We start from the raw sequence: 14,022 nt of genomic DNA on the forward strand, positions 1-14,022 counted from the left end.
ATAGTGATGTCCAGAAACCCTGACTTTTGACTTTTAAACTAGACAAGCCACGGAGGACAGGTACTTGTCAGGACCAACTTACAGACGGAAGAGAAGTAGTCTTAGGAATCCTGCTTTTCGGGCTTTGTGGTTTTTCAGTTGCTCCCTAAATGTCCTCTGTCCTCATGAGCCTGTGCATGTGAATAAGTATTTGCTCTACTGAATCTCTGTGGTTCTGCACCATTCTCGCTGCTAAACTTCCAGGAGTCCAGCCAAATTCCCCCACCGTGTGACAGCTTGTTCGGGCCACCTTACCCATGGTCAGGAAGAAGTTTGCATTTATTGGGAACAGCTGTTGACCCAGGATTCTGCCTGGTTTTTGCTGTCATCTGCCCCATCTCCTGGGCAGATAGTTCCTTCTTGAGTCAACCCCGGGCTTTCCCAGTGTGTCAGTGTGACGTCCTACCCAGGCCCCACTGTGCTGCTAAAGCTATGGTTTGTTCAAAATGTAAAGATAAAGAAGCTTCTCTTCCTAGCCCTGTGCAAACCCTCCATTACCTGGGTCCTTGTGTTGATTAAATGCAGTAGTGATGACCCTAGAGATCCCAGGGAAAGTCAGTGTTGCACGGAGGAAAAGGAATCGAAGGCTTCCTCCCTCAGTCCCTTACCAAGAACATGCTCAGGTCTGAATCCTCTTCCTCTCTCTTCTGTTGTCTCCAGTCTGTTGTCTGACTGAGCCCGCGTCTGCCTGTCTTGTCCCTAACAAGGGGCTTTTACTCTGTTAAACAGAGTGTGACACAGAACATGTGACATGGGGAATGAACGAGAGGTATTTTTAAGGCATCCTTGATAGAGGTTTATAGGGACTGACACTTTACTGAGCCCATCTGACCAAGACTCAGTGTTACCAAGCAATATGGGTGTGCTACCTTCAGTATGTGTGGCTGATGGTTATTTCACAAGAATGCTTTTCTTCTGTTTCCTGTTTATAGCAAGTGATCATAGCACACACACACACACACACACACACACACCATTCTCTGGGTTAGGGGCATGGACCTAATTTCAGATTAAAGCTGTACAATAAGTTAGATTGTAAAACTCCATCGCATGGGAAATCCAAGGCAAGTAAGATTTGTTGTTACTCTTTCTTTTAAAGAAACGGGCCAAACAAACAGGCTGGGCACACAGTAGGATAGTTGACTTAAGTCTCAAGTGACCTCAGGGTGCATTATTAACTCTGGCTATGAAGTCCAGCAAAAGTTCTAGTTTCTTAGAACGTAAAAGATTTTTAATGATACGATATTGCCACAGGCATAAAGCTAGCACCTCTTGGCATTCGGGGAAGCAGTATCCTCTAAATCTGCCCATCACTTTCCCCCATCCATTCCCTTATGAGGAGAGAAAGAAAGTGAAAAATCGTCCTCTTCATCGTCTCCATCCCTGGATATTCCAGGAAGCAGCTTCAGCACCAATCAGAAGTCTCTCTGGAAATCAAGCATCCAGACCAATGCCTGGATCTGCAGCCACCTCACCCTACTCTGTTCCGTCTCAGACAGGTCCACACCATTACTCACTAATGAGGTTGTCTGGTCTTGGCTGAGCTTCTTATACCAACCAGGGTTTCGAGGTCTTCTCAGGGTGACAGACATCACCAGTCACTGTAGATCAACCAGAGGACCTATGGCAGGAAAGGGACCCCAGTGTCAGGGAGAAGACACACTCCGGCAGATCCCATCAGCTCAGACTGCAAGTTGAATGATTGGCATCTTGTATTATACAAGATGGTTTGCCTGAGACATCTTTGCAGGTACCAGGAGAAAGCTGTCTCAGCATAAATCAATATGCCTTTGACCTTTCAATTTCCCCAGGAAGGAGAGGGTGGAGAGTCTGGCAGTCCATAAAGAAGGAATTCCCAGGGACGAGAGATCAGTAAACACACTGTTCTGTTCACACTCACCCTCTCCTACCCTCCTGTCCGACACAGAACCTCCCATCATTCACTCCGGAATCAAAGACCTCAAGGTCCTGAAAACAACCCAGTCTGGATTTGAAGGGTTCATCAAGGACCAATTCACCACTCTCCCCGAGGTGAAGGACCGGTGCTTTGCCACTCAGGTGTATTGTAAGTGGCGCTACCAGAGTCGGGACGTGGACTTCGATGCTATCTGGTATGGCAAAACTGTCCTGACCTAAACCTGGGGCGGGTTAGTGGGATCCTGGAGCAAAGAGAAAACTTAGAGACTTGCCAACTCAAATTCTTTGTTCTTCAGGACAGCCCCCGCCTCCCCCCCCCCTGTGTGTGTGTGTGTGTGTGTGTGTGTTTGCGTGCGTGCCCACAAGCACATGCACTTTTAGGGACATGCATGTGGAGGCCAGCGAACAACTCCAGTGGTGTTTTTCAGGTTATCCCCCTTGTTGTTTTAGGACCAGCCTCTTATTGGGACCTGGGACTTGTTTATTTAGCTAGGCTAACTGGCTAGGCCAGATCTGCCTGTGTTCTCGGTGGTGGGATTAAGCAGACAGCATAATATATAGTTTGAATGTGGGTGCTGAGATGGGACTAAGGTTTCCACCCTCACATGGAAAACTATCTTCCCGGGCCCTCCTTTTCAGATACATCAGTGACTGTCAGACATAGCGGACAATGAAATTACTCAAGATATTGTTTAAATAAAGATCACAGTACTCACTCCTGGGCCCACTCCAGGTTCCTTGAGAGAATTTGTATCTCTAACAACCCCAAGTGACATTTCTGCTGCTCGACTCCATCAAATGAAGATAAAACCTGGCCATTCAGCAATGCAAAGGGGCCTGAACTAAGGTTCCCAACCCCTCCCAGTCCCAGTAAAACCCCTTGGTTTTGGACAAATGGTGACGCCTGGGAGGGGATTCTGTTGGTTTTCATTTTCGCATTAAAGAATAAGAATCCTTCCTAAAGCCATCCATAAGATGGTTTTCTGGGCACTCCTACTTTTTAGCTTCATAATTCATTTCTAATAAATCATGTGAGTACCCCCAATCTCCACGTTTGTGTCCTAGGGGCGCTGTCCGGGATATTGTCCTGCAGAAATTTGCTGGGCCCTATGACAAAGGCGAATACTCACCTTCTGTGCAGAAGACCCTCTATGATATACAAGTGCTGTCCCTGAGCCAGCTTCCTGAGGTATGCTTTGTCACTTGGATTCGGAGGACAGAGAGGAACTGTGTCTCCTGTCGGCTCCGAGGAAGAGCTGAGTGTTAAAATAGGAGAGTGGAAGACACTTGAGAAGTGACATCTGTTGTTGTTCAAAAGCTTGTTATAGCAAGTGAGAAGACAGCAGAACATGGGAAATCTGCTCAACCTAAAAACACGGGCCACTGCCACAGTGCTGCAGTTTTGCTGAAAACTCCTCTGAGTTCCTCCAATCTAGCACAGATTTAAACTTCAAGTTCAGGCCACTTCTATGCCTCAGTGGAGAGAGAACACAGGTTGTATGTATCAGGCATACATGATAGATGTAGAGAAATTCATACATCTTCCCTTCCTTCCTTCCTTCTATCCACTCACCCATCCATCTACCCATCCATCCACTTATCCATTCATCTATTTATCTGTTTGATATTCCTGGACATTGTGTCTCTGGCAGGACCCAAGGGATACAAAGATAACCTAGACATGGCCCTACCCTCACGGATTTCATCATTATATGAAAACAGAAAAGTTTTAAAAGATTAGTAATAGGTTACTATGGGAATATTGGGTAAGTCTCAATGAGATATAAGAGGTGCCACTAGCTAGATTTTCGAAGAGAGGTGTATGCTGGGTCTTCAGGAACAATGGGGATAATCGGGACTTCTACTCAAGGGCTAGGGTACAGGATAAATGTGGAGAGAGGAAACAAGCATGACACAGACATTTACTGTTATGGGCCAACCACACGTGACCCACTAGGAGGGAAGCATTTTCCTGTATGCAGGCATAAGGTGGAAATAGGTCAGGAGGACAGTTGTAGACTTATTTATAGTCTATGCCTTGTTCTGAGCCACTGGGGGCCACTTAGTATAGCAAAGTACAGCGTGGTAAGATTTGTTTTCTAGAGTGATCACAGGTAGCAGTGTGATTAAAAAGTCATGCTGGACCACAGACTAGGAGACTCATAGGATGATGTTACAGAGGTGTGGCCAAGAAAGTGTGGGCCAAGGCTATGTTGAACTAAGAGAAGCATCTACTGGACCAGCCTGACTTCCCTTCTTGGTCAGCACCAGAGCATTCTTCTTCTTGCTTCCTCTGCCTGTGCCTACCTCCACTGGGTAGGGTTGGTAAAACTATGCTGAGGAACTCTTTGGATGCCCATAGCTCCCCCAGAACTTTTCACCCAGTAGCCCAGAGACTCCTTCTAGAATCTGGGTATATCTCTACTGGATACCTGTTCTGTGAGAGAAGGCTCATGCCTCTCAGCAACACATTCTTAGGCCTAGAAGTGAATATGGCTTGACATACAAAGAGATTATCTATCTACATGATCCAAGGGAGAGGATGGGCTAACCCAAGGGCTGGGCTGGCTTTTCCCATGATGTCATGCCCTGGCACAATATCACAAAGAGTCAGAATTTTAAATTACAATATGACCATAAATATTTAACATGAGTACTGTTGTCAATTAGAAAAGTATAGTTCACTAAATCTTTATGTCATGTATATGGGTCTACAATTTTATACTTATTCTAGGACCTATGAATGTTAGGGACCATCCTGTGAGGGATGGAGTGGGGAAGACATTAGAATGTTGACTGGCCAGTTTCTGAAGGCCAATTGGATGTGGAAGGGATCTCCCAGATTCCCACCTCAAGGAGCCTGAGCTTTGAGAAGATGTAATATTGGAGGGAGAGGAGAGACGGGCCCACTATCAATTTCAGAAGAGGACTAGTGTGGGTGGAGGGAGGGAGCAATTGGCAGCAGAGGATCATGGGAGAGTACCTTAAGATACAATCATGGTCACAGGAAGTGGTCAGGGTGAATGAGGTAGATGGAGGAAGAGAGAGTCTCCAGTGTCCAGTGTAACCCATGCTGTTGTGGATTCCAGATAGAAGACATGGAAATCAGCCTCCCGAACATTCATTACTTTAACATCGACATGTCCAAAATGGGGCTGATCAACAAGGAAGAGGTAAGAGACTTTAAAAAACACTGAAAGTACATTTCTGCACCATCTCCCTCCAGTCTCCTCGTCAACTTGGGACAATATCAACGCCTAAAACCTGTAGCTGCTGCTGGCTAAGAATAATATTTAGAGTTGCCACTGATTAGAAGCCTCTTTGGCTCTGGGTCTATTAATGCCTGGGGCTGAGTACTCCAGAAGTGGATCAGTGGTCACAGAGGGTGCACGCTAGTTGCAGGGAGGAACAAAAAGAAGGAACAGAGTGTGCCCAAGGAAACAGCTCTAAGATGTCCTTGGGAAAGTGCCAGCGAAGGTTGTAGCTGCATTATTCTTTCATCTTGAGGCAATAGGAAAGGAAAGCTGTATCCATGTTCTTTTTATCAGGCCCACCTTTTGATGAATCAGTCATTTCAGCAGCACACAATACACTCGGGAGACATGAAAGCGCGTCTGTGGTACAGAAGGCGGGAACAAGAACTGTATGCTTTCAAAGAGAACCTTTGTCTCAGGAAATATACAGCCCTGGCTTCCTTTTCGCTGTGACAAACTGGCTGACTAGGCAGCCTGGAGCCCTGATTGGTGGCCTCCGAGGTCACATCCTGGAAAGTCAGAAGTGACCCTGCCCCATGGACATTTTCAGGGATAGGCTTTTTGACGCACCTGCAGCATCATTTTCGGTAACTGCGTTTAGTGTGTGTGAGGGAAGAGGTAAGGCAGAGACTGTCTATCGGAATGGTTCTAAGGGTGGAGATCACACTTTCTGATGCATAAGTGTAACAGGAGAGAGTCTCTAGAAACTTACAGCCAGAGACTACTGACCATGAGTCACCCTCCCTCCAGGACCTGATTTCTCTTTTGCAAATAGTGTTGGTGGGTTCCACTGGCTCTGAACCATCAGTCACACATGGATGCCTGCCCCGGTGCTGGACAATGATTACCAGGCATCCACATTCTGTACGAAGAGATCTAGGGCCCTGGCTGGTGGAAGAGGGAAAGTCTGGCCCTGTGTTCCGGAGCTGAAAGGACAGGCTGCACTGTTTACCTCAGAGAACAAGAGGATGGCAGTGAGCTGTGGAAGCCTTTGGGAATAATTTCTTCCTGAATGGCAGGAGATAGATCTGACAGCAATCTCAGCGTGTCTGCCAGAGGCAAAACAAATGGGCTACAAACAGAACAATGACCAGACTACTGCTCAGCGCCGTGCACAGTTGGGAGGGTTTCTGAGGTGTCTACTAAGCCCCAGGCTTGTACCCATCCCCTCCAGAGCAAGTGGATGCCTCATTGCTACAGATGGGGTGGGGGGTGGGGATGGGGTGGGGTGGAAGGGATAGAGGGAGGGAAGTGGGAGTAGGAGGTGGTTGGGAGCCACAGAGAGCAAAACAAAAAGCTGGCCTGGAAATCAGAAGCCTTGAGCTCTTTCAGGAGAGCCCCTCCCCCTCCCATTCCCCCTCTCCCACTCCCCTTCTCTCTCCCCACATTAAATACACACATACACACACACACACACACAAACACACACCTATCCATGAATAAAGTGTCCTCACACACGTGTACCACGTGAAGGTGACATATGAGAAGCAGGAAACTAACGCACAGTGACAACTTCTGGGGTATGACAAATGACAGGGTGGGAAGATAGAAGGACTGTAAAACACAGCAGTCTAGACATGTTGCATTACTCTCACACCCCTGTGGATTTCAGATGCTCTTCAGAGCATGGCTGAAATATAGCTATGAACAATAATTGATGTCTGAAATGAGTTATCAGGAAAAGGTCAAATGTACTCGCGGGATAAAGCAGGATTGTATAACGCATTTAGAAACATCCATATCCTAACGAGTAACCCACAAGATGCTCCCTGGCATCAGGTGGAAAGGCGTGGTCAGTAAGCCACCTGTGCAAGCGTGGGTCCGAGTGGGTCCTCAGCATCCATGTATACAGCCAAGCACTGTGACATGTGACAGTAGGCACTGGACTGAGAGAGTAGACACCGTAGGACCCATGGAGCTCGCAAGCCAGCCAGTCTAGCTGAACTGATGAACTGGGGGCTGGGAGATAGTTCAGTAAGTAAAGGCACTTGATGTATAAGCCCGATGGCCTGCGTCAGAGCTCTGAAACCCACATAAAGATAAAAGAAAGATGCTACTACACAAAATTACCCTCTAACTTCCCCAAGAGTTGTGTGACAAATGCAACAGTCTTCTCAATTCCTAAATACACACACACACACATATATATATATGTCACGCACATATACACATTCATACATAAATACAATAACCCAAAATCCCATGCAAAACTCTCAAAATTCCTATACTTTCTAAAAAAGCAGTCCCTGCTAGACTTGAAGTAATTGTCCCGCAGAGAAGTTTCTTCCTTGACAATGTGACTTTCTTACTTTACTATTGGCTCATAGTAAGGAGAATGATGTCCCCAAATCTCTGAAGTTACCCTGTGCTTCCTCTACAGGTTTTGCTGCCTCTCGACAATCCCTACGGCAAGATAACGGGGACAGTCAAGAGGAAGCTGTCTTCAAGGCTGTGACATGGCCCCAGCCAGTTGTGATGTTGGCGATTACTATGTGCCTACCTGCAAAAAAGTTTCAACTCAAGATATCGATTGCTTTGTTCTGTATGAAGTAATTGCTTTTTTGTTCCTAGTTCAACAAGGAACTTGTAGCTGTGTGTATGTGGAGCCCCACATTAGCAGGCCCAGCAGGCTGCATGGCCGCAGGCAGGCGCCTTAAAAATTACTGGGCTGCGTTAGGCGAATCACAGTGATATCCCTCCTTGAGGTTCTTGTGCCCTCTGCCTTAGAATCCGTCTTTAGAATCGGATCACTTAGGAAATAATCATAAAGTACTGGCTTGCTGCCAGATCGATTGGTCGGAACACAAAAGGCAAACACTGTCATTGTCCCAGAGATATACCCAGGTTGTACCGAAAACATAGTAAAACCATGTGAAAAAATCATCATAGTGTTTTTTATTTTATTTTAATTCTGGCACTCTGACTAAAGCTCAGCACTGAGGAGGGAAGGTGGGATGAAACCCCAACACTAGCTGAGGAGTGATTAGTGTTTGCTTGTGGCTGGAAGAGGGAAAGTCGGCTCTGTTCGGTGGTGCGGCACCTGGTGTGCAGTCATACTGAAGGACACCAGGTTTCGTGCCTAGAAGTGGGGAGGGAGGGAGGGAGAGAGGGAGGGGGTGGGAGGGAGGGAGGGAGGGAGGGAGGGAGGGAGGGAGAGAGAGAGAGAGAGAGAGAGAGAGAGAGAGAGAGAGAGAGAGAGAGAGAACATGAAGTTGGGTGCATGAGGAAGATCTGAGATGGGAGATGAATAATATCAAAATATATTCTATAGAATTCTCAAATATGTAATAAAAACATTGTTTTAAATGTTTAAAAACTACTTTTAAGCTCCTCTACCAGTTATCATGAATAAAGACAAGGTCATAAAAAGAAAACCCTTTGGCATTTGTAACTGATGATTTATTTCTAGCCTAATCATGATTTTATGCCTGGGTTGTGTTGTTTTGTGATTTTTACAACCCTTGCAGAGTACTTAGTACATACTGGGACATTAAAGTAAGTATACATTGTTTCTCTTTGAGTAATGTGTTCCCTCTCCCTGGTGTGAAGCCACTTATACTAAGCGGTCAGCCAGTCAACAGAGAGATGGGCGGATATGCACATGGAAAGGAGGCTCTAACACACTTCTCTGAAGATGTGTTTACAAAGACTCTGGACAACAGGATTCATGAATGAGATTTATTTTGGATCGTGTACTTTCCTGACTCTTCCAATTATGAAAAACGTATTGCTTTCACGATCAGAGGAATTTAAGCGTAACGGAAGAGTTAAAATGGCTTCTGACTGGAGGGGTGATTAGCTTTGTACCAATCACTAACATTATTCACTACATGTGTTCCACAAAGCTTAAAAGGGGCAAGCTTAGAAACCACAGTTAAGACGTGTGTATATGAACAACCCACTAACTTTCCTGTGCCTTTACATGCTCCCTTTGTTTTTAACATGTTAATTTTATGTGCATTAATGTTTGCCTGAATGTATGCGTGCGTTATGTGTATACGTGGTGCTCAGAGGCCAGAAAATAGCACTGATACCCAGGACTGGAGTTCCAGGCGGTTGTGAGTTGCCATGTATCTGAACCCTGCTGCAGCCAGTGCTCCTTACCACTGAGCGATCTCTCCAGCCCTTCCTTTATTTTTAAAGCAATAAAGTCTACATTGTCTTAGAAATGTCTCCACGGGGCTCTTAGTATTGCTGATCAATTGTTCCACTCGCCTTCATTCTACTTTGGTCTTAGGTGCTGTTGGCATCAAACCTCTATGGTTATAAAGAACTAACTACTCTAGGCAATTAACTTGAAAAGCGAAAAGGTTGATTTTAGCTCAAGGTTTTAGGGATCTCAGGCGGCCACTTTGCACTGGGTGTCTTGCAAAAGTGGTGCATCCGAGTGAAGGGACAGGCACAGAGGAACTGAAGTCACAGCTCAGAAGGAGAGATAGAGGAAGCTTCTGGGATCCCGAATTCTGTTTGCATCCTAGTGACCTAAGCATATCCCACAGAGCCCTAACTCTTCAAGGGTCCACCGTCTCTCAATAAAGCCATCCTGGGGGTCAAACACCTTGGGGGAATACTCATCCAAACAAGGGTGTGGTCAGTGGACAGGAAAACCCACTAAAATCCTGGCTCCACCTTATATTGAGCAGTAGTTCTCAACCTTTTTATAGATCAAATGGCCATCTTATGGGGGTTGTATATCAGATATCTTGCATATCACATGTTTACATCATGATTCAAACAGCAGCAAAATTACAGTTGTGAAGTAGCAACAGGATAATCGTGTGGTTGGGGGTCACCAGAGCACGTGGAACTGTATTAAAGGGTTGCAGCATCAGGGAGGTCGAGAGCCACTGTGTCCATGTCCAGCCTCTTTCCATTGCTGTGAGACCGGAGCATAAAGTTTGCACCAGCCGGTGTTTGTCAGGTAAGAGGTGAGAGGCGTGCAGATGAGTAATTTACAAGATGCTTTGTGCTGCTTAGAAGGGACGTGGGAGAAGAAAATCAAACGGTTAGACAAGGGAAATGCCACAACCACACCGGACGCCCGTGTTATAAAGCTCATGGAGTTCACAGGACTTTCATAACCAGATAGCTGGGGATCAAGTAACAGCAGCCCATGGTGAGGCAGAATGGCCCTGTTTCAAACACACGTGCAAAGAAGCCCTGGGTTGTCTACCCCAGATATGTGACCAGGAAGTCAGCATACTGTCCTATTTTGGGAGGGACATTTTCTTAGAGCTAGGATACATATTGAAAACCACCCTGCAGTTTTATGTACTCATTTTGGGTTTGACCAAGGGAGTGGGCCTGAGCTGTAAACATGGGCAAAGTCCTTTGTACAAATAATGCTGATCAGTTTGCTCTGGGAGGTTACAGAGTGATCATCTAAGCAAAGGTCCTCTCACTTGGAGCTTGCAGGGGTGGCAGTCCAGTTCCGGCTGAAGCTTCTGGTTCTGATGGAGGCTTCTTCTATACCATCTAACTCTCATCCCATAGTGAAAGACTTGGGACTGAAAAAATCCCTTTCTTTTCCTTCCTGCAATAAACCCATTCTCCATTAAAAAACAAGCAGACAAAACATAAAAACAGGCTTGCCCTTTCTTCTACCCTATCTTAACTGAATTACCTTTTGAAGATACTGTTTTATACATTTGCTATTGAAATAGAATGCAATTTTCATCAATTGCTTCCCTGTTTTAAGTGTACAGATTTGAACTTTTCTTTTCCAACGCTTTTAATGCTTTCTTTGTAGGAAGAACACTTGGCTGCGTGACGTTTGCCCTGGGAAATGGCCTTTGCAAACCTTTGTTATGTCTGTCTCCTTGCCTTCCTTAAGAGGAAGCCAGACATGGTTCCAAAGCCATGCATTTCAAATATTCCCACCAGACACACTCCAGCTTCTATATTACATCAGTTTTAAGACTCCACCCCTTGTGTGTCTCCTGGCCTGGCTCTGGTCTCCCATGGGGAGCTCATTGGCCTCCTTTCTTCTACTTTCCCTATCTTCATTTTATATTTTTCTATTAGTTGTTTGATAGTTTCAAACAACGGCTTTTAAAAACACACCTCTGCTGCGAGCTAGGCCAACCCGAGGCTTTCCCGGAGGCTCTAATATTTGAAGACACTGGAAAAGGCCAGCATTAGCCTGAGGCCAGAGCTGTGGGGGGAGTTCAGCTTCAGAACCTGAGAATCCAACCCTTTTCACCCTAAAGGGCTGTGGCTATCAGTCCCAAGACCACCGTGTGCTTGGCCTGTGGCACATTTGTGATATCCTGTGCTCCCTTTGTACATTGCTGGCTTGGTTTCCTGCTGACTTCATCCCATCGTATGTTAACTTCCTGCTGACTTCGTCCCATTTTCTTCTGGAACTAGTGTATAAGATGCTATCTATCACCTTAAAAAGCTTGCTTGGCTTAAGGCATAGCTTATGCAAGACCTCCTAGTCCCAGCTTTCTGTCTTCTTTATCTTCCTATTGTGGTCCTCTCCATTAAGACGACTTCACTGAACCACATTTTCAGATTGTATGGCCTCCAACTAATTCCCAATCCATCACCTTTCCCTTCCCACCCACCATGTTTTTTTTTTTTTTTTTTTAAATCCTTAAAAACTAACTTGTGCCACTTAAATACTTCTTGGATGTGAGGACTTCTAGTGCGATCTGGTTGACTCACCAGGGAATAAAACCTGCCTCTCCCTCCCTCAGCAGCTAATGATTGCCGGTAGCTCTGTGGATATGGATTATAGACCAACTCATTGCCTTTCCATTCCCGATCTGTGTGGCTTCAGCCTGCACAGGGATTAGGACTACTGTGTTGTACTCGGGGCTCCTGTTTCCTTACAGCTACTGACCACATCAGACTCTCACATTCCTTCTGCCCTCTCTTCCATCTTGAGCCTTGGGAATGGAGTGCAGTGGGTATGTTCCTTTTGAGCCTGAGAATTCTGCAGTCTCTTATTCTCCACACTGTAGCTAAAGGTGGGTATCTCAGAAAACAGAAGCTTCTCAGATAAGGAATGGGAGATTCCTTCATCTGTGGCTGTAATAATAAGTGACTCTTATCCTCTCTGAATAGTGGTGCCAGATATGGGCTTCATCCTATAGCGTACAACTTAACTCAATCCAAAAGTTGGCTATGCCGTGACGCTCGCTCTTAGCAGCAGTTGGTATGTCTTTTCCCATCTGTCATTAGTGTATCTCACAGGGCTCGTAGCTGTGTGACTGCAGATTACTTTTCCCCTCTGGTAGCTTACACAGCACCTTCCAGCACCGTGAAAGCTAGCCAGTAGGGATGAAACTTCCAGGCCTGAACACTTTGGTTTTTGTCACGTTCCATGACTCAAACTTGTAGCATCTTCAATGATAGAGTTATTCTGTCAAGTTCTGAAGAGTCAGTGAGAGCAATAGGAATACCCTGCAATGTTTGGAGGGGGTGGGTGGCTATGGTCCCTAGGCCGGCTAGTTTTATGTCAACTTGACACAAACAAAAGTCGCTTGAGAGGAGGGAACCTCAGTTAAGAAAATGCGTCCATAAAATCTGGCTACAGGCAAGTCTGCAGGGCATTTTCTTAATCAGTGATTGATGGGGGAGGGTCCAGCTCATTGTGGGCAGTACCCTTCCTGAGATGGTGGTCTAGGGATCTATAGAAAGCAGGCTGAGTGAGCCATGAGGAGCAAGCCAGTAAGCAGCATCCCTCCATGGCCTCTGCATCAGCTCCTACCTCCAGGTTCCTGCCCTGTTTGAGTTCCAGTCCTGCTTCCTTGGATGATGGACTGTGAAGTGGAAGTGGAAGCTGAATAAACCCTTTCCTCCCCAACTTGCATTATGGTATTTCCTCATGGCAATAGAAACCACAACTAAATCAGAACCACACTGGCCAGCAGCTCCAAAAAAGCCAGTCATACCCAGACTGAACTCTTATGTATTATCCTATCCAGTAGGGGAGTTGTTGCCTGTTGTAGGTTAGCTGCATGTATATTCTCTCTCTCTCTCTCTCTCTCTCTCTCTCTCTCTCTCTCTCTCTCTCTCTCACACACACACATACACACTCATTCTCTCTCTGTGTGTATGTATGTATATGTGTATTTTAAAGTGCATGTGTATATGTACATGTATGTGTACAGCAGTGCGTTCTATCTTCCCTCCCTTGAGCATCTCTCTCCATAGACTTTGCCCAGACTGCCTCTTAGGAATGAGTGGGTGTTTTAAAGCCTACTCAGATGTGAGAATGTAATGGTTTTCCATCCTTTTCCCAGAAAAATATGGCTTCATGTCTCTGTAAAGACATGAGCTTAGTTCCACTGGGGAACTAGTTTCCACTCTATTCATAAAACATAAAAGAATCTAATAGAAATTTACTGCATGGGGAATGCAAACAACCAAACCAGAAGGTAAGCATTCTGTTCGTGTTTTATGAGAGAGAGAGTAAACATACTAAGAACAGAAGAGGAGGCTCCCTGCTGGATTAGCTTCTGGAGGTTACTATAACAAGTCACCATGAATGTAACATAAAACAGAAAATATATTCCATCCTAATTAGCTTCTGTGGCCTGTTGTCCAAAGTTGAAGCTTTAGCCTGGGTGTACACCCTCTGCAAAGGCTCCAGCAAAAAAGACTCTGTTCTCATCTCCTTCGGGAGTTCTTGGCTCATAGCTGCAACACCTCTATTTCTACTTCTTGGATCTTACTGATTCCTTTTCCTCTGTCAGGTCTCCCCATATGACTCTTACAAGAACATTTGTCATTGGATTCAGGGTCCATTCAGACATTCGGCGTGATCTCTCCATCTAAAATTAAGCTAATTGAATCTCTAAAG

The 14,022-nt window shown here is 45.7% G+C and overlaps 1 protein-coding gene across 1 annotated transcript in view; it reads left to right on the top strand.

Annotated features, from left to right (window-relative positions):
• The window catches only part of LOC308419908 (uricase), a gene marked incomplete at both ends in the record, with an annotated part of 76,649 nt that extends 68,984 nt beyond the window's left edge, over positions 1–7,665 (top strand). Inside the window, 4 exons of the mRNA XM_080915792.1 lie at positions 1,967–2,150; positions 3,022–3,145; positions 5,046–5,129; positions 7,591–7,665. Of these exons, the coding sequence (XP_080771918.1) occupies positions 1,967–2,150; positions 3,022–3,145; positions 5,046–5,129; positions 7,591–7,665 (467 nt within the window). The remainder of the gene's footprint in view (positions 1–1,966; positions 2,151–3,021; positions 3,146–5,045; positions 5,130–7,590) is intronic.
• Between the last annotated feature and the right edge of the window lie 6,357 nt (positions 7,666–14,022).

The sequence above is a fragment of the Micromys minutus genome (genome assembly GCF_963924665.1).
Source record: "Micromys minutus genome assembly, chromosome: 4".
Lineage (NCBI taxonomy): Eukaryota > Metazoa > Chordata > Mammalia > Rodentia > Muridae > Micromys > Micromys minutus.